Raw genomic sequence first — 19,569 nt, forward strand, 5'->3', positions numbered from 1 at the left:
TACTGTACATATCAATCAGGATATTGTTCCACCACCGTGCCTTTTGTCGCCGGGCATTTCATTTCACTTGCAGTCAGAAAGATTTACTCCACTGCGGCTGGTTCAAAGAATCTGCTTTTATCTGGTTGCTTGCCAAATTCTCTCTTTTTTATGGAGTCCTGCTAACCCACCATCCTCCGATTCTCCAACAAGGGAACACACGGCTCATATTTATGCAAGTCAACACGCACACATGATGCAAATATCTGCAAAACATCAAAAAGATTTTCAGAGTGAGTGCCTGATGATGTGGGAGAATGCAAGATGACATAGCTGGAAGCCTTTTTTTCCACCCTCAAAAAAGTCTCAGATACAGAATTCCTCTGGAGTTAAAGGCACTCAATAAAATATAATAATGTCAGCCCAAGTGACAAAGAGCATATGTGATGAATGAATACTACATGACATGCATTTTATCACCTTTTAAACACCTCATTTTAGAGCTCTACTATATGAAATCGATATGGGTATACAACGTAACGTAATAGCCACGCTGCGAGCCCTGCTGAAGGTATTCTAATGAGGACCTTGATGATGACATTAAGAATGATATGCTGCATGACAAAACATTGATGACAACAGCATTTTATTGTTACTTATAAAACCCTTTTTTTTTGTAAAAACAAAACAAAAACGACATTGGTCAACAAAAAAGCTACTTTTCTTTTTTTTTTTTTTACAGTGAAATTGGTGTGAGGATGTGCCCTTCATGCAGCAGGGAAGTGCACAGAAAAGCTATGCAGCACGTCCCTGATTGCCAATCAGGGACAGGTGAGGGAGCCAGCAATTAGACAAGAGAAGCGCAGGGGGTGGAAAACAAAATTAAGAGCGTTTGACAGGAAATAATACATAACTAAGGAACTTAATAATACAATTTAAAATGTCATGTGAGATGATGACAATCATACATGAATAAACTCAATAGTGGATTTTTTTTTCTTGAACGATTATGGGGAAATTTACAATTCCTTAATTGCTATTCATCTTATACTCCTTGTCCTGGTGAGCTGGAACCTATTACAATTGACTGTGGGTGAGAGGCCAGGTAGTTTTGATTATACAAACACTACTATAAAGTTAGTTTTAGTTGGCTTTTGGGTGAAATTAAATAGGCATTATAACCTTTATAGGTGAACTTAATCTCACTTTCTCTAAACATTTGAATGTTTAGCTTTTTAATGTTTCACTGCTTATTGCTTATCCATGAATGGAACAATAATTAAAATTGGTAGTTAAACATTTCTTAATCATGCTGTTCACATGTTGAGATCATGAGACCAAGACGACACCTAAGCAGCATTTCCCGTACATCCCTTTATTGTGGTGGGCCGCGACAAATATAATTGGACCGCCCTGGAAAGATTTGGCTTTTAAAATATATATATATTTTAGATTTGGCGTGTCCGCCCTCACTCACAAACACATTATAATGGGACTGTCTTGTACGCGAATACCACAGCTGACTTGGTCGCGCATAACGCATATCTTATTCAGAAAACATGAATGTTTTTTTTAAATCTGTTATCAATCAGTTTTACAATCATTTTAATAAAAATTGTATTACTTGTCGTTTTAAATCACCGGTCTATCATTAATACCGTTAATCGTTACATTCAGAGTACTGTATATATGTTATAGAAAAAGGTTAACTCGTGATTAATCACAAAAAATTACCACATTAATTTTGTATAAATGGAAATTAATCAAATAATTTATTTTGACCTTATATGCTCCTTTACCTTAAACGCAAATGGTTACCGGAAAGGGGGCGCAGTGTAACAATGGGAGAGCTGTGATTGCGGCGTGAACCCAGACGGCACATGGAATGCAAGTAAAAGAATATTTAATCAACAGAACAAAGCGACTGCAACAAAGAAGTGCACATGAAACGAGACTTCTTTATAGGACAATAACATAACAACAAACTAACCATGTACAGGAGACAATCAGTTTGTGTCCTGCACTAAATTACTCAGATTTCCCAAATAGTTTGGCTCTAAATAAGCCTACTACAGCCCATGGAAACATCTTAATCCGATCGTGTTCGGCTTTTGAAAAGTCGGACTAACACACCTGGATTATGCGATTTGAAACCAGATCTCTCGAATTGGTGTGGCGGCCGAAGAGGACCCTTCGTATTGCGCATGTGCCAGTCTCAATGCACGGGATACAACCAGGAAGCAGATACCATTGAATAAAAACATAGGCAACATTTTTCATGAAGAGGATACTCTTTATTTGCCTAACAAATTAAAAGAACAGAACAGTTTCAAGTGTATTGATGGTAGAAAAAAGAAAGAGTTTTATTTGAGAAGGTAGCTCAGGAAATGTAAAATGTATTCATTCGGACTCATGAAGGAAATACGAATGAGATGAAACAGAATGAAGCAGGTATAATAATAGTTACATTAGAGAGTGTACATAGACGGACATCACAAGTAGGTGTGAAAATACAAAAAACTATTTGAAAAATCTGACTAATTTAGTGCATGGGAACGTAGAGAATGATCCGACACTGACAGAGAGGGAAGCCATATAAAGAAGCCTGATTGGCAACCACGTTGCCAATCAAGGACAGGTGTGGGAGACAGCACTCAGTGGCAGACAGGGGAAGTGAAACTACAAATTAAGAGCATTGGACAGGAACTTATAAAGCACACACACGGAAATAAATAACCCAAGTCCAAAACAGCCACAAGAGTATGACACGTGGGTTGTTCCTAGATGACATTCTGACAATAAAATTGCATTTGTGTCCAAATATTGGGGTCAAGGTCAAATTAAGTAAAAATATACAAATGAGTCATAACCTGTGATTGATTATGATAGGATTAATCGGATTTAAAAAAATTGATTGTTTGACAGCATATACAGTCATGGTCAAAAGTTTACATACACTTGTGAAGAACATAATGCCATGGCTGTCTTGAGTTTCCAATAATTTCTACAACTCTTATTTTTTTGTGATAGAGTGATTGGAGCACATACATACATGAAGTGTGGTTCTTTTGTGAATTTATTATAGGTCTACTGAAAATGTGACCAAATCTGCTGGGTCAAAAGTATACATACAGCAACATACATTATCAATTTTTGGTGATGTAGAAAAGTTACAATCAAATCAAATCAGCTTCATGGCAAGGCCTCTTAACTTCATGTGAGTGATCATGATTGACGACACCTGTTGACTTCTCTGAGCCCATTTAAATAAGGCTCATGTGATGCAGTCATTAGACTCGGTTACAAACGCGACAATAAGAATGTCAAAGGAATTCAGCACAGATCTGAAAAAACGAATCATTGACTTGAACAAGTCAGGAAAGTCACTTGGAGCCATTTCAAAGCAGTTTAAGGTTGCAAGAGCAACTGTGCAGACAATTTAAGTATAAAGTGCATGGCACAGTTTTGTCACTGCCACGATCAGGAAGAAAACGCAAGCTATCACCTGCTGCTGAGAGAAAATTGGTCAGGATGATCAAGAATCAACCGAGAACCACCAAAAAACAGGTATGCAATGAATTGGAAGCTGCTGGAACACAGGTGCCTGTTTTGCATCGCCGTGGACTGAGAGGCTACCATACAAGAAGGAAGCCCTTGCTCCAGAAGCGACACCTTAGGGCTCATCTAAAGGTTGCTGCTGATCCCATGGACAAAGATAAGACCTTCTGGAGGAAAGTTCTGTGGTCAGATGACACACAAATTTAGCTTTTTGGCCACAATACCCTGCAATATGTTTGGAGGAGAAAAGGTGAGGCCTTTAATCCCAGGAAAACCATACCTACTGTCAACCATGGTGGTGGTAGTATTATGCTCTGGGCCTGTTTTGCTGCCAATGGAACTGGTGCTTTAAAGAGAGTAAATGGAACAATAAAAAAGAAGGATTACCTACAAATTGTTCAGGACAACCTAAAATCATCAGGCCGGAGGTTGGGTCTTGGGCGCAGTTGGGTGTTCCAACAGGACAATGACCCCAAAAACACGTCAAAAGTGGTAAAGGAATGGCTAAATCAGGCTAGAATTAAGGTTTTAGAATGGCCTTCCCAAAGTCCTGACTTAAACCCAATTGAGAACACGTGGACAATGCTGAAGAAACAAAAGTCCATGTCAGAAAACCAACACATTTAGCTGAACTGCACCAATTTTGTCAAGAGGAGTGGTAAAAAATTCAATCAGAAGCTTGCCAGAAGCTTGTGGATGGCTACCAAAAGCGCCTTATTGCAGTGAAACTTGCCAAGGGACATGTAACCAAATATTAACATTGCTGTATGTATACTTTTGACCCAGAAGATTTTGTCACATTTTCAGTAGACCCATAATAAATTCATAAAAGAACCAAACTTCATGAAAGTTTTTTGTGACAAACAAGTATGTGCTCCAATCACTCTATCAAAAAAAAAAAAAAAGAGTTGTAGAAATTATTGGAAACTCAAGACTCAAAACTCACTATATATACCATCCATCCATCCATCCATCCATCCATCCATCTTCTTCCGCTTATCCGAGGTCGGGTCGCGGGGGCAGCAGCCTAAGCAGGGAAGCCCAGACTTCCCTCTCCCCAGCCACTTCGTCCAGCTCTTCCTGTGGGACCCCGAGGCGTTCCCAGGCCAGCCGGGAGACATTGTCTTCCCAACGTGTCCTGGGTCTTCCCCGCGGCCTCCTACCGGTCGGACGTGCCCTAAACACCTCCCTAGGGAGGCGTTCGGGTGGCATCCTGACCAGATGCCCTAACCACCTCATCTGGCTCCTCTCGATGTGGAGGAGCAGCGGCTTTACTTTGAGCTCCTCCCGGATGGCAGAGCTTCTCACCCTATCTCTAAGGGAGAGCCCCGCCACCCGGCGGAGGAAACTCATTTCGGCCGCTTGTACCCGTGATCTTGTCCTTTCGGTCATAACCCAAAGCTCATTACCATAGGTGAGGATGAAAACGTAGATCGACCGGTAAATTGAGAGCTTTGCCTTCCGGCTCAGCTCCTTCTTCACCACAACGGATCGATACAGCGTCCGCATTACTGAAGACGCCGCACTGATCCGCCTGTCGATCTCACGATCCACTCTTCCCTCACTCGTGAACAAGACTCCGAGGTACTTGAACTCCTCCACTTGGGGAAAGATCTCCTCCCCAACCCGGAGATGGCACTCCACCCTTTTCCGGGCGAGAACCATGGACTCGGACTTGGAGGTGCTGATTCTCATCCCAGTCGCTTCACACTCAGCTGCGAACCGATCCAGTAGAGCTGAAGATCCTGGCCAGATGAAGCCATCAGGACCACATCATCTGCAAAAAGCAGAGACCTAATCCTGCAGCCACCAACCAGATCCCCTCAACGCCTTGACTGCGCCTAGAAATTCTGTCCATAAAAGTTATGAACAGAATCGGTGACAAAGGGCAGCCTTGGCGGAGTCCAACCCTCACTGGAAACATGTCCGACTTACTACCGGCAATGCGAACCAAGCTCTGGCACTGATCATACAGGGAGCGGACTGCCACAATCAGACAGTCCGATACCCCGTACTCTCTGAGCACTCCCCACAGGACTTCCCGAGGGACACGGTCGAATGCCTTCCCCAAGTCCACAAAACACATGTAGACTGGTTGGGCAAACTCCCATGCACCCTCAAGGACCCTGCCGAGAGTATAGAGCTGGTCCACAGTTCCACGACCAGGACGAAAACCACACTGTTCCTCCTGAATCCGAGGTTCGACTATCCGGCGTAGCCTCCTCTCCAGTACACCTGAATAGACCTTACCGGGAAGACTGAGGAGTGTGATCCCACGATAGTTAGAACACACCCTCCGGTTCCCCTTCTTAAAGAGAGGAACCACCACCCCGGTCTGCCAATCCAGAGGTACCGCCCCCGATGTCCACGCGATGCTGCAGAGTCTTGTCAACCAAGACAGCCCCACAGCATCCAGAGCCTTAAGGAACTCCGGGCGGATCTCATCTACCCCCGGGGCCTTGCCACCGAGGAGCTTTTTAACTACCTCAGCAACCTCAGCCCCAGAAATAGGAGAGCCCACCACAGACTCCCCAGGCACTGCTTCCTCATAGGAAGACGTGTTGGTGAGATTGAGGAGGTCTTCGAAGTATTCCCTCCACCGATCCACAACATCCGCAGTCGAGGTCAGCAGAACACCATCCTCGCCATACACGGTGTTGATAGTGCACTGCTTCCCCTTCCTGAGGCGGCGGATGGTGGTCCAGAATTGCTTCGAAGCCGTCCGGAAGTCGTTTTCCATGGCCTCACCGAACTCCTCCCATGTCCGAGTTTTTGCCTCTGCGACCGCTGAAGCCGCACACCGCTTGGCCTGTCGGTACTTGTCCGCTGCCTCAGGAGTCCTATGAGCCAAAAGAACCCGATAGGACTCCTTCTTCAGCTTGACGGCATCCCTCACCGCCGGTGTCCACCAACAGGTTCTAGGATTACCGCCACGACAAGCACCAACTACCTTGCGGCCACAGCTCCAATCAGCCGCCTCGACAATAGAGGCGAGGAACATGGTCCATTCGGACTCAATGTCCAGCACCTCCCTCGTGACATGTTCAAAGTTCTTCCGGAGGTGGGAATTGAAACTCTCTCTGACAGGAGACTCTGCCAGACGTTCCCAGCAAACCCTCACAATGCGTTTGGGCCTGCCAGGTCTGTCCGGCATCCTCCCCCACCATCGCAGCCAACTCACCACCAGGTGGTGATCGGTAGAAAGCTCCGCCCCTCTCTTCACCCGAGTGTCCAAAACATGAGGCCGCAAATCCGATGACACAACTACAAAGTCGATCATGGAACTGCGGCCTAGGGTGTCCTGGTGCCAAGTGCACATATGGACACCCTTATGTTTGAACATGGTGTTCGTTATGGACAATCTGTGACGGGCACAAAAGTCCAATAACAAAACACCGCTCGGATTCAGATCCGGGCAGCCATTCTTCCCAATCACGCCTCTCCAGGTTTCACTGTCGCTGCCAACATGAGCATTGAAGTCCCCCAGTAGAACGAGGGAATCACCCGGGGGAGCACTCTCAAGTACTCCCTCGAGTGAATCCAAAAAGGGTGGGTACTCTGAGCTGCGGTTTGGCGCGTAAGCGCAAACCACAGTCAGGACCCGTTCCCCCACCCGAAGGCGGAGGGAAGCTACCCTCTCGTCCACCGGGTTGAACTCCAACGTACAGGCTCTGAGCCGGGGGGGAACAAGAATTGCCACCCCAGCCCGTCGCCTCTCACTGCCGGCAACGCCAGAGTGGAAGAGAGTCCAGCCCCTCTCGAGAGAACTGGTTCCAGAGCCCTTGCTGTGCGTCGAAGTGAGTCCGACTATATCTAGCCGGAACTTCTCCACCTCGCGCACTAGCTCAGGCTCCTTCCCCCCCAGCGAGGTGACGTTCCACGTCCCAAGAGCTAGCTTCTGTAGCCGAGGATCGGACCGCCAAGTGCCCTGCCCTCGGCTTCCGCCCAGCTCACATCGCACCCGACCTCTATGACCCCTGCTATGGGTGGTGAGCCCATTGGAGGGGGGACCCACGTTACCTCTTCGGGCTGTGCCCGGCCGGGCCCCATGGGGACAGGCCCGGCCACCAGGCGCTCGCCATCGTGACCCACCTCCGGGCCTGGCTCCAGAGGGGGGCCCCGGTGACCCGCGCCCGGGCAAGGGAAATCTGGGTTCCTTGTTTGTTTTCTTCATAAAGGTCTTCGAGCTGCTCTTTGTCTGATATATATACATGTATATATATATATATATATATGTATATATATACATATCTTTCCTTGGCTTTGGACTTTACTCAATAGCTGCATGGCATAAAATCATTATTGCCGCATTAACGAGACACTTAACGCTGACATGTGACAAAAACCTTAGCATTCTTGGACATTAACATTCAAAATGGATTCATTATGTTTGTTATACAAACCGTGTTCAGTAATGTTGTTCATTTTTCTGATTTTGCACTGATCGTGTGACATGTAAGCTGTGTCATAGGTCATGTGACCTTTACCAAGCAGGACAGGATTAACTCACAAGCCAAGGACGGAAAAAACAAGGGTATTGTTACTGCCCTGTTTGTGTGTGTGTGTGTGTGTGTGTGTGTGTGTTTGTGTGTGTGTGTGTGTGTGTGTGTGTGCGCGCCTGTGTGCATGTGTGTGAGCAGTAGGGAGACCATCTGTGCACGATAACCCCGGTCCAAAACAAGTGATGCACTGCATGCCTTGATGCAGACTAGCAGGTGTACAAAGTGCTTCATTGTGACGCCCACATTTAGATACTGTGAAACATGTAGCTAAATCAAATCTAAATCCTCTAATCCAGCCTTACACATTTCACGCTGGAAAGGAGAAGAAACGTAAGTAGCGGAAAGACTTTGAGGGGAGTATTTTGCAGAAACAAGTGCAGAGTGGTATGGAGTGGAGAACCTCGGATGTCATTCGTCATTCTCTCTTTTACTCTCAGGGTATAGTGAGGGCTTTTTTGTCTTTTGAAGTACGGTAACTTTTTTGCTCTATTTCTGGCCATAACTTTGGTTGTGTTAATCTGAAGGTTTTTTTCATGTTTAATTCTAATATCATCATTTCAAATACTTTTTATTTTCAATAATACGCTGGAATTTTTTTTTAAGCCCAGTAAAATAGCTAAAGGGCGAAATATCTTTAGGGAGTTGAATGTATAAAAACTAAGGCTGTCAAATGGTAAATGGGTTATACTTGTATAGCGCTTTTCTACCTTCAAGGTACTCAAAGCGCTTTGACACTACTTCCACATTCACCCATTCATACACACATTCACACACTGATGGCGGGAGCTGCCATGCAAGGCCCTAACCACGACTCATCAGGAGCAAGGGTGAAGTGTCTTGCTCAAGGACACAACGGACGTGACTAGGTTGGTAGAAGCTGGGGATCGAACCAGGAACCCTCAGGTTGTTGCCACTCTCCCAACCGCGCCACGCCGTCCCCTAACGTCAAAATTAACGAGTTAACCCATGTGATTAATCACAAAAAATTATCCCATTAAATATGTACACACTTAGATTAATCATGCAATTTATTTTGACAGTACAAGCTATTTTACCGTTACCGCTGTACGGTCAGTGACCAGATCAATGCATAAGTCAAAAATGAATGAGGAGGCAAATTTCACTCTAAAATACAGCCTTAAAGAACTTTACATGAAATTGTTACCAAGTTTTTACCAATTTTACCACTGTGTTACATGGCCTTTCTTTTCAACAACACTCAGTAAACGTTTGGGAACTAAGGAGACCAATTTTTGAAACTTTTCAGGTGGAATTCTTTCCCATTGTTGCTTGATGTACAGCTTAAGTTGTTCAAGAGTACGGGGTCTCCTTTGTGGTATTTTAGGCTTCATATTGTGCCACACATTTTCAATGGGAGACAGGTCCGGACTACAGGCAGGCCAGTCTACAAACCCCGTTTCGATATGAGTTGGGAAATCGTGTTAGATGTAAATATAAACGGAATACAATGATTTGAAAATCCTTTTCAACCCATATTCAATTGAATGCACTACAAAGACAAGATATTTGATGTTCAAACTCATAAACTTTTTTTTTTTTTTGCAAATAATAATTAACTTAGAATTTCATGGCTGCAACACGTGCCAAAGTAGTTGGGAAAGGGCATGTTCACCACTGTGTTACATGGCCTTTCCTTTTAACAACACTCAGTAAACATTTGGGAACTGAGGAGACACATTTTTCAAGCTTCACAGGTGGAATTCTTTCCCATTCTTGCTTGATGTACAGCTTAAGTTGTTCAACAGTCCGGGGGTCTCCGTTGTGGTATTTCAGGCTTCTTAATGCGCCACACATTTTCAATGGGAGACAGGTCTGGACTAAAGGCAGGCCAGTCTAGTGCCCGCACTCTTTTACTATGAAGCCACATTGATGTAACGCGTGGCTTGGCATTGTCTTGCTGAAATAAGCAGGGGCGTCTTTGATAACGTTGCTTGGATGGCAACATATGATGCTCCAAAACCTTTTTGTACCTTCAGCATTAATGGTGCCTTCACAGATGTGTAAGTTACCCATGCCTTGGGCACTAATACGCCCCCATACCATCACAGGTGCTGGCTTTTGAACTTTGCGCCTATAACAATCTGGATGGTTCTTTTGCTCTTGATCCGGAGGATACAACATCCACAGTTTCCAAAATCAATTTGAAATGTGGACTCGTCAGACCACAGAACACTTTTCCACTTTGCATCAGTCCATCTTAGATGAGCTCGGGCCCAGCGAATCCAGCAGCGTTTCTGGGTGTTGTTGATAAATGCCTTTTGCTTTGCATAGTAAAGTATTAACTTGCACAAACAGATGAAGCGACAAACTGTAGTTACTGACAGTGGTTTTCTGAAGTGTTCCTGAGCCCATGTGGTGATATCCTTGACACACTGATGTCGCTTTTTGATGCAGTACCGTCTGAAGGATCCAAGGTCCGTAATATCATCGCTTATGTGCAGTGATTTCTCCAGATTCTCTGTACCTTTTGATGATATTACACACCATAAATGGTGAAATCCCTAATTTCCTTGCAATAGCTTGTTGAGAAATGTTGTTCTTAAACTGTTTGACAATTTGCTCACGCATTTGTTCACAAAGTGGTGACCCTCGCCCCATCCTTGTTTGTGAATGACTGAGCATTTCATGGAAGCTGCTTTGATACACAATCATGGCACCCACCTGTTCCCAATTAGCCTGTTCACCTGGGGGATGTTCCAAATAAGTGTTTGATGAGCATTCCTCAACTTTCTAAGTCTTTTTTGCCACTTGTGCTGGCTTTTTTGTAACATGTTGCAGGCATCAAATTCCAAATGAGCTAATATTTGACAAAAATAAAGTTTTCCAGTTTGAACGTTAAGTATCTTGTCTTTGCAGTCTATTCAATTGAATACAGATTGAAAAAGATTTGCAAATCATTGTATTCTGTTTTTATTTACGATTTACACAAAGTGCCTAATTCACTGGTTTAGGGATTTGTAATTCTGATGCATTGTTACATTTGTTGTAGTGTCCGATTCCAAACATAGCAGTGTAAGTGTAGCATCATAGGAACAAAAAAGTCCCCATTGACTGTCATTTTAATTAAAATGTTTAACGTACTGTACTTCTGGTCTTTATCATAGTACCTCAGCCTTTTAACATTTACTGTATCGATGATAACTAGTTTTAAGCAAATATTTCAAATTGAAAAAATGTAGGGATGGGCAACTTGGTCTAAAATGTATATGGTGATATATAATGTGATATATATACATATATATATATATATATATACTGTGATATATATATATATATATATATATATATATATATATATATATATATATATATATATATATATATATATACTGTGATATATAACAATATATATCACAAAATATTATTTTGCACATAAATGATGATAGAATAATTTCAAAACGGGTTACAAGGGCTCCTAATTTGGCTTCTGACGTATGCAGTAACTTATTGCATCATTTCAGGTTGTATTATTTTCTCAAAACTATTATTAATATCCTTGTTTTCTGTTCTAACATGGTTCTATCTACACTTCTGTTGAAATGTAATAAACACTTAATCTTCTGTTGTTAGGATACTTCACAACAGTTTTGGGCGATACGACAAACTTAGGTACCGATCCCATACCAAGTAGTTACACGGGCAGTATTGGGCATACCAATGCTGATACTGATACTTCAAATCTTCAAGATGGTTGAGTGATACCATTTTTTATCATAATTATATTCTAACAAAAACACAGAATGGAGGTGTAACAACATCAATTACTTTTTTTTTTAAATTATTTCCTAAAATATGCTCTGATTTAAATCCTGTGGTTTTTGCCCTTCAAGCTATCCTGTCTCCAGAGACTTACAGTATTTCCTGCGCTTGTAATCAGTAACAAAAACGACAAAATATTATTTGCTGGTAAAAAATATTGATCTAATCATTGTAGTATTGACCATATACTAATACTATACTTGGTATAATAACTGTCAAAATTTGTATCGATCCGCCCATCACTGTTTACATTCATTTAGGAGCTTTTGCTTAGTGGTTAGCATATCCTCCTATGGTGTGTAGTGTAGCATGTTTAGCTAGTCCTTGTCCTCCAGGGATGATATTTGTAAGAAACATAGTTTACTGCCGTCATGGAGGCGAGAGATACTGAATACTGTAAAAAGTGGCTTTGCACTGTTGAGGGACGTTAGCCGCTAGTAAAGACTCTACATTGCATTTGAGGATGAGTTTGTTTGCTTGTCGCTGTTATATTTGCGGGACATAGCTAGAATGTGTCATTATCACAATATACTGATAGTATTAAAAGCTCCATTGTTAGCTACATTTTTATCATTTTTATATTGTATATCATCTATATTGTGCAATTAAATTCATAGGGTTAATGCAGCTGGGATAGGCTCCAGTCCACCCACGACCCCGACAGGGACAAGCGGTAGAAAATGGATGGATGGATGGATAAAAAACATGACATGTTTGCTATTTTTATTTAACTGAGGTTTATTGAGAGATTTTAGCAAAAAAAAGTAGAAAAATATTTTACACACTCTTAACTCCCTGAACACTTTTTTCGTCCTTTAGCTACTCTATCGCTATTGAATTCAATAAATATTTGGTCGTACTTTCTTTACGCCATCCCATAGTGTATCCTATTAGGCGTACTGTATGCAGTAGTTGCAGCCTAATGTAGATATTCATTTGATTAAAACATGAAACTGTATCGCACTGTATTGTTCACCTAGATAACATGCATCACTTTGTATGCTCTCACAACATGACAGCAAGGTAGAGTGAGCACAGGCGGCAGCCAAAAAGCATTTCCTTTGCAGCCAGAACAGACGGCGTCGATTTGGGCCACAAACAGGATTCATTTTGCCTCGTGGAGGAGATTATTCAAATGTTGAGTCTGGCTGCCAAAAAAAGCCCTGCTTGAAAATAATCATACTCTTGTGACAAGCACTCTATCCCTGGCGGTGGTGCAACGAGTGTAACCTCTGATAATTATGCTCAGAGCACACAGAAGTAATGACATACCAAGTTTCCTCTTGAAGCCAGCATGCAAGTAGCGGTCAAATAGAAAATATAAGCCACTGTCCTCGGAGGTAATGCTTTGTGAAATATGTGGTTTTACCTTGGCGAGCAGTGAACGACCATCACTACCACAGGGCAGCAGCACCTCAGGAAACGTGACTCTCCTGTGAGACGTGTTTGGGATGCATGTGGCTTTTTTTACCCCCAAATATGCCCATTTTTGCCTCATTGGAGCAAAATTCTAAATATTTAACGCACAAAACAACCTCTCTTGCTCTGATACAAATGCATTCCTCTACCATGTGACTGTACTTTTGCCCTAAGCAAACAAGAGCAGGCTGCTTAATTAGCATGGAAAGGCACACACACACAGACACGATGTTAGGCATACCTGCACAATCTACAACAAGAGTCTGTTTCACGTAAAATCTGCTGAGCTCAGTTTTTTTTAATAACACTCTCATAGAATAGTATAGTATTAGCTTAAAAATGCAATTATGTTTGTGGTTTGCTATAATACATGACATAATAGTGATTAGTACCTAGGAAAAGGTACCTTTCACCTTTGAGCCAATATGGTACCAATTCCTGGTACCCGTGAATCAAATAAACAGTACAGATTGTCTGTACTTTTGCTTGTGCTATAAAATGTTAATTGTTTCATCATAAGATCTATTTTTCATGTAACGTTTAAAAATAAGCTGATTATGATAAATGTGCTGTCCAGTTGTTATATCTTGATTTCTTACAATTTTGAGTCTCATTTGCAAGTGCTATATAGTAGACTTTGCATGTAATTGCAATTCCAAGACGTGAGATGGCAGTAGTGTACAGTACAGTGTTTTGCCTAGTTAGGAAGTAGTCTTTGCCATTAAAGGTGCCATATGTAATAATGTCATGTCAAGTCATCATTAAATAGCCCTGATATGTCAAAAGGCATTAATAAATTATGTTCTTTTCGAATACCTTTATAACTGATAACGGTAGTTCAGCCGAAATTGCTAATTCCCTCCTTGATAGGTAAGTAAGGCATTTACATTTTCTTTATACTTGTAATAAATGAAAATGGACATTTTGTATGTAAACTATATTGTCCAATACAGTCTATGATCTTGTCTAACAAAGCTAGTATGTTCGAGCAACGAATGCTTAGTGTGATGATCAGCTCCTAGTGATAGAGATAGATAGATAGTACCGTATTTTTCGGACTATAAGTCGCAGTTTTTTTCATAGTTTGGCCGGGCTCCAGTGCGACTTATATATATTTTTTTCCTTTTTTATTATGCATTTTCGGCAGGTGCGACTTATACTCCGGTGCGACTTATACTCCGAAAAATACGGTACTTTATTGATTCCTTCAGGAGAGTTCCCTCAGGAAAATTAAAAATGATAGTGTAATGCTTAGTTAGCATGCTAGCCCGGTCAATGACACATCGACATATGGGCTAATATATGCCCGTTAGCCTGTATGTTGATGTGTCATCCAACTGACAGGGCAAAATATATTTTCGACAAATAAAACCAATGTGGATATGGGTAGTGTCAGTGCCTATTTCGTTCTCAGTATGCTGATACGCTGAGGAAATGTGTTCCAACATTAGCACGGCTAATTGCGGTTTCTGGTACTGTATGTGCATCAGGCACAATATCATGCATTAACATATAATGATGTTCTACTTTGTGCATTGACATGGTAGTAGGCTATATGATTTATGCACTCTGCACTGAGAGATGGTGATGTGCGTACATGGAAGAGGATGCAGTGCGTCAGGTTGGATGCAACATGGGGTTATGCTGAACGAAATGTGGCGGTGATTATACTGTTGGCCTTGGCTTGCCATCAAAGTAGGCCTATGCGATATATAATATATTATTATATATAATTATTTCGATGGTGGTCTGTGCGGTCAAACTAGACATTTTAGCAGGGTTATGCCAACAATCTGTCCCGACTCCCGACGGAAATATTGCTGTATAACTTTACAAATACATTCGGCTAATCGACATCATTAAAAAGTGGCATTATTACTTAGTAAACCATCTCGAAGAAGCATAAACAAGAGAAACCTACAGCGTAGGACTCGTCAATTGCCATTGGAAGTTCCTTGGAGTAGGATTCGGATTTGGCTGCGTATCTGGAAACCTCAGTCATGGAGAGTGGGAGAGGACCACAGAATTTTGGCCGTGATTCCAGTACCATTTCTGGCCACATTATTACATATGGCACCTTTAAGTTAAATGTACCAGTCTTGTCTTTTGTTGTGCCCTACAGTGTGTGTATAGTAATTATTGCACTTATTACAAACTTGCTGCTTAACTGTAACATGCATCTTTAAAATCAGAGAGCATCTTAGCTGTTGTTTTCATTACCAAATTAGGTAAACAAGGTGTTGAAATTGCCATGTAAAATTATGTAAAATATGTATATAGAAAATCTAATGTAAATTAGCATCAAGCTAGTGCATTTTGGAAAAGTTAAGAGCCTTACTGTACGTTCTAGCATTATTATCAAGCATACTTGCTTTGTGAGCATTGAAAATTACAACATTATCTGCAGTTTGGCTGAGTGCCGCTTGAATACTTGTTTCCTCGCCAAGTGTTTGTGCTGGGGTCTAATATGCAACCAGACCTGATGTCACAAGCTACAAAGGTATCGAAATATGGCACTGTTTGATTTTACGTAAATCATTACCCGGAAGTACCGACGGAATTGGGTCGGTGCCTAAAAAAAGTAATGAATTCGGTACCCAACCCTACATGTGTATTACATATTTTGGGTGCATTGTTTATCTAAAATATCAAAGATGCAGAAGAAATAATGTAAATGCATATAATCCGTTCCAGGCAAACTAAATTATTAACACAAATAAATGACATTAACATCACTTCTACCTTTAATGATGACTCTCTGAAAAGAGAGCCACACTGAATGCCAGACTTAGTACTTTGTTTTTTACTCAAATTCAATCGTGTTCCTTATCAAAGTACTGGCAACTTTCATTGGCCCCATGGTGGGTTACTGTGCAGCCATACTCAATTAACCAAAAAAACTGTGTCACCAATATAATGATACACAAATGCCATGGTATACAAAAATCAGGGAAAATTTTGGGGAACATTTTTGTTGAAAACTAAATCCTGCAAAAAGTAGGGTGTGCGTATTAAGGCTGCAATAAATGCTAGTCAATGATTATTTTTTTCGATTAGTCGAATAGTCAAATGATTATTGCTTATTGAGTCCAGAACTTGATTTTAACTAATTTTTAACCCTATTATAGTAAATTCAGTTGAAAGAAAAGGAACATATACTGAGAAACAGATGATTTTACTTTTTTATTTTTTTTACAAACAGTGAAAAATAAATCAACAGACATAAAGTGCAAGATATAGACATGACATTCAGTGCAAAATGCATTTTTTAATCCAATACTGTTAGGGTTATTCAGCTGCAAATATTTACATAAAAGTGTAAACATGAACATTCCTGGCAGTCTATCATTAAAATTTTATTAAACGACTTGTGTAAAATAACAAATATTGGACAGTAAATTTCTATAATCTATGTTTTTTTGTACATACAGCACCCTGCTCTCAGTTACGGTTGTGTGATATAAATTTGACCTATAATAGAGCTTTTAATACTATCGGTATATCGTGATAATGTTGATGACAGTCTAACTATGAGCCCCAAATTTGACAGCGACAAGCGAACAAATGGGTCTTCACTAGCGAGCGAGCAGCTAACGGTTAGCAATCCTATGGTTTTTACAAGTACCATTATCACTGGAGGACGAGGGATAGCTAAACATGTGTCACTACACACCGAAGGAGGATACATTAAGCGATGCTAACTGCTAAGGTGGAGCTCTTGAATGTACACACAAGGTGGGTGGAAACACAAATAACGACAGTAATGACACCAAGTATAATAGTTGTATATGGTTGATACTACAATGATGAGACCAATATTTGTATTTAATATTAAAAATCTTTGGTCAAATCAGAGCTAATGGTAGAAAATAATTTTAATATCTAATTAATATTGTTACATCACCATCCTGTGTTTTTGTCTGATTAAAATTGTGATTTATAATCTAATCATTCAATGAGCATTAGTATTATCTATACTGCCCCTGTAACTAATTGTTATTGGATCAATACCCAAATGTTGTAGTATCCCCCCAAAACTAATGTAAAGTATCAAACAACAGAAGAATACTTGTGTATTACATTTGAACAGAAATGTAGATAGAAGTATGTTATAACAAAAATTAACCAGATATTAACAGTAAAGGGCAGCACGGTGCCTCATAATACGAAGGTCCTGGGTTCGATCCTGGGCTCGGGATCTTTCTGTGTGGAGTTTGCATGTTCTAGCCATGACTGCGTGTGTTCCCTCAGGGTACTCCGGCTTCCTACCAACTCCAAAGACATGCACCTTGGGATAGGTTGATTGGCAACACTAAATTGGCCCTAGTGTGTGAATGTGAGTGTGAATGTTTTCTGTTTATCTGTGTTGGCCCTGTAAAGTGGGGTGGGCGTATTGTTGAAAAATAATCCATCCATCCATCCATTTTCTACCGCTTATTCCCTTTGGGGTCGCGGGGGGCGCTGGAGCCTATCTCAGCTAATAGTATTTGAAATTATTATATTAGACTTGTCCAAGGTGTACGCCGCCTTCCGCCCGAATGCAGCTGAGATAGGCTCCAGCACCCGCCGCGACCCCGAAAAAGGGACAAGCAGTAGAATGGGATTATCAGTAAATCAACAAGAAGATTAATAATAATTTTAAAGAAAAATATACAACCAGAAATGACGCAATATGTCACCGCATACGCTGGCAGCCAAATTAGGAGCATTTGTAACCCGTTTTGTAATAATTGTATTAATGTTTACATGTATACCAAACATTATATTGTGATATACAGGTATATCGTTATCACAAAAGGCTGCAATATATATCACAATATATATTTTAGAGTCGTATGTCACCCATTTACAGTATACTCTTAGTAGGGCTGTGAATCTTTGGGTGCCCCACGATTCGATTCAATATCGATTCTTGGGGTGACGATTCGATTCAAAATAGATTTTTTCTTTCAATTCAACACGATTCTCAATTCAAAAACGATTTTTTTCCCGATTCAAAGCGATTCTCTATTCATTCAATACATAGGATTTCAGCAGGATCTACCCCAGTCTGCTGACATGCAAGCAGAGTAGTAGATTTTTGTAAAAAGCTTTTATAATTGTAAAGGACAACGTTTTATCAACTGATTGCAATAATGTAAATTTGTTTTAACTATTAAATGAACCAAAAATATGACTTATTTTATCTTTGTGAAAATATTGGACACAGTGTGTTGTCAAGCTTATGAGATGCGATGCAAGTGTAAGCTACTGTGACACCATTGTTCTTTTTTTTTTAAATTTTTTATAAATGTCCAATGATAATGTCAATGAGGGATTTTTAATCACTGCTATGTTGAAATTGTAACTAATATTGATACTGTTGTTGATAATATTCATTTTTGTTTCACTATTTTTGGTTTGTTCTGTCGTGTTTGTGTCTCCTCTCAATTGCTCTGTTTATTGCAGTTCTGAGTGTTGCTGGGTCGGGTTTGGTTTTGGAATTGGATTGCATTGTTATGGTATTGCTGTGTATTCTTTTGTTGGATTGATTAATTCAAAAAATAAAATAAAAAAAATAAAATAAAACAATACAAATAAAAAATAAATCGATTTCTTAAAAATGAGAATCGATTCTGAATCGCACAACGTGAAAATCGCGATTCGAATTCGAATCGATTTTTTCCCACACCCCTAACTCTTAGTATGTATTACTTTTGTTGTGAATAGCAATAAAGTGAATTCAATAGTGTTTGTGTGAAATGGTGACATTATTGAGACATGTTTGTGTTTTTACAAGGCCAGTGAACTTCCAAGCTTGGCGCTATGATGGAAAGTAGACCACACTTGTCAAACGCGGTCCTTACTTGCAAAGCCGCCACAAGGATGGAAAAGTCAATAGCGAAACTGTGGATGTGAATTCCACGCAAAAGTCCAGAGGAAATAAAGTTCATGTATGCACGTGCAGACGAAAGAATGGACTGCATGCAACACACACGTGCACTCATCACCATTGTCAATATTAAATGTGACTTACCAGATGACGCGGATGACGACCCAGAGAGGCTGGAGTTACTGGAGGCTGCCATCCCGTCCGTCCCTGCCACTGCCTCACTGCCGTGTGGCCGAGGTTCGATCGCCGCGGCAGTGGCTGCCCGGCGGCGGCGTCTCCATGTCCCTCACGTCCCCTGAGCGCGTCACCGATAACAGGTCAGCAACACAAAAGTAGGATCCCAAAAAGGAAGGTGCAGCAGATTTAAAAAAGAAAAAGAAAAAAAGAGACAGTTATCAGTTGCGTGGATGAAGACAGTAGCCTGCCTCCATGTGCCTCCTGGAGGCTCGCAGTAAACAT

General features: G+C 41.1%; 1 protein-coding gene across 2 annotated transcripts in view; it reads right to left on the bottom strand.

Moving 5' to 3' along the window:
- The window catches only part of chn2 (chimerin 2), an 81,383-nt gene extending 61,814 nt beyond the window's left edge, over positions 1-19,569 (bottom strand). For both annotated transcript variants that reach the window (XM_061953617.1, XM_061953609.1), the window contains exon 1: positions 19,255-19,569. In XM_061953617.1, the coding sequence (XP_061809601.1) occupies positions 19,255-19,306 (52 nt within the window). In that variant the 5' untranslated portion in view covers positions 19,307-19,569. The remainder of the gene's footprint in view (positions 1-19,254) is intronic.

Source organism: Nerophis lumbriciformis, linkage group LG04 (assembly GCF_033978685.3).
Source record: "Nerophis lumbriciformis linkage group LG04, RoL_Nlum_v2.1, whole genome shotgun sequence".
Classification (NCBI taxonomy): domain Eukaryota; kingdom Metazoa; phylum Chordata; class Actinopteri; order Syngnathiformes; family Syngnathidae; genus Nerophis; species Nerophis lumbriciformis.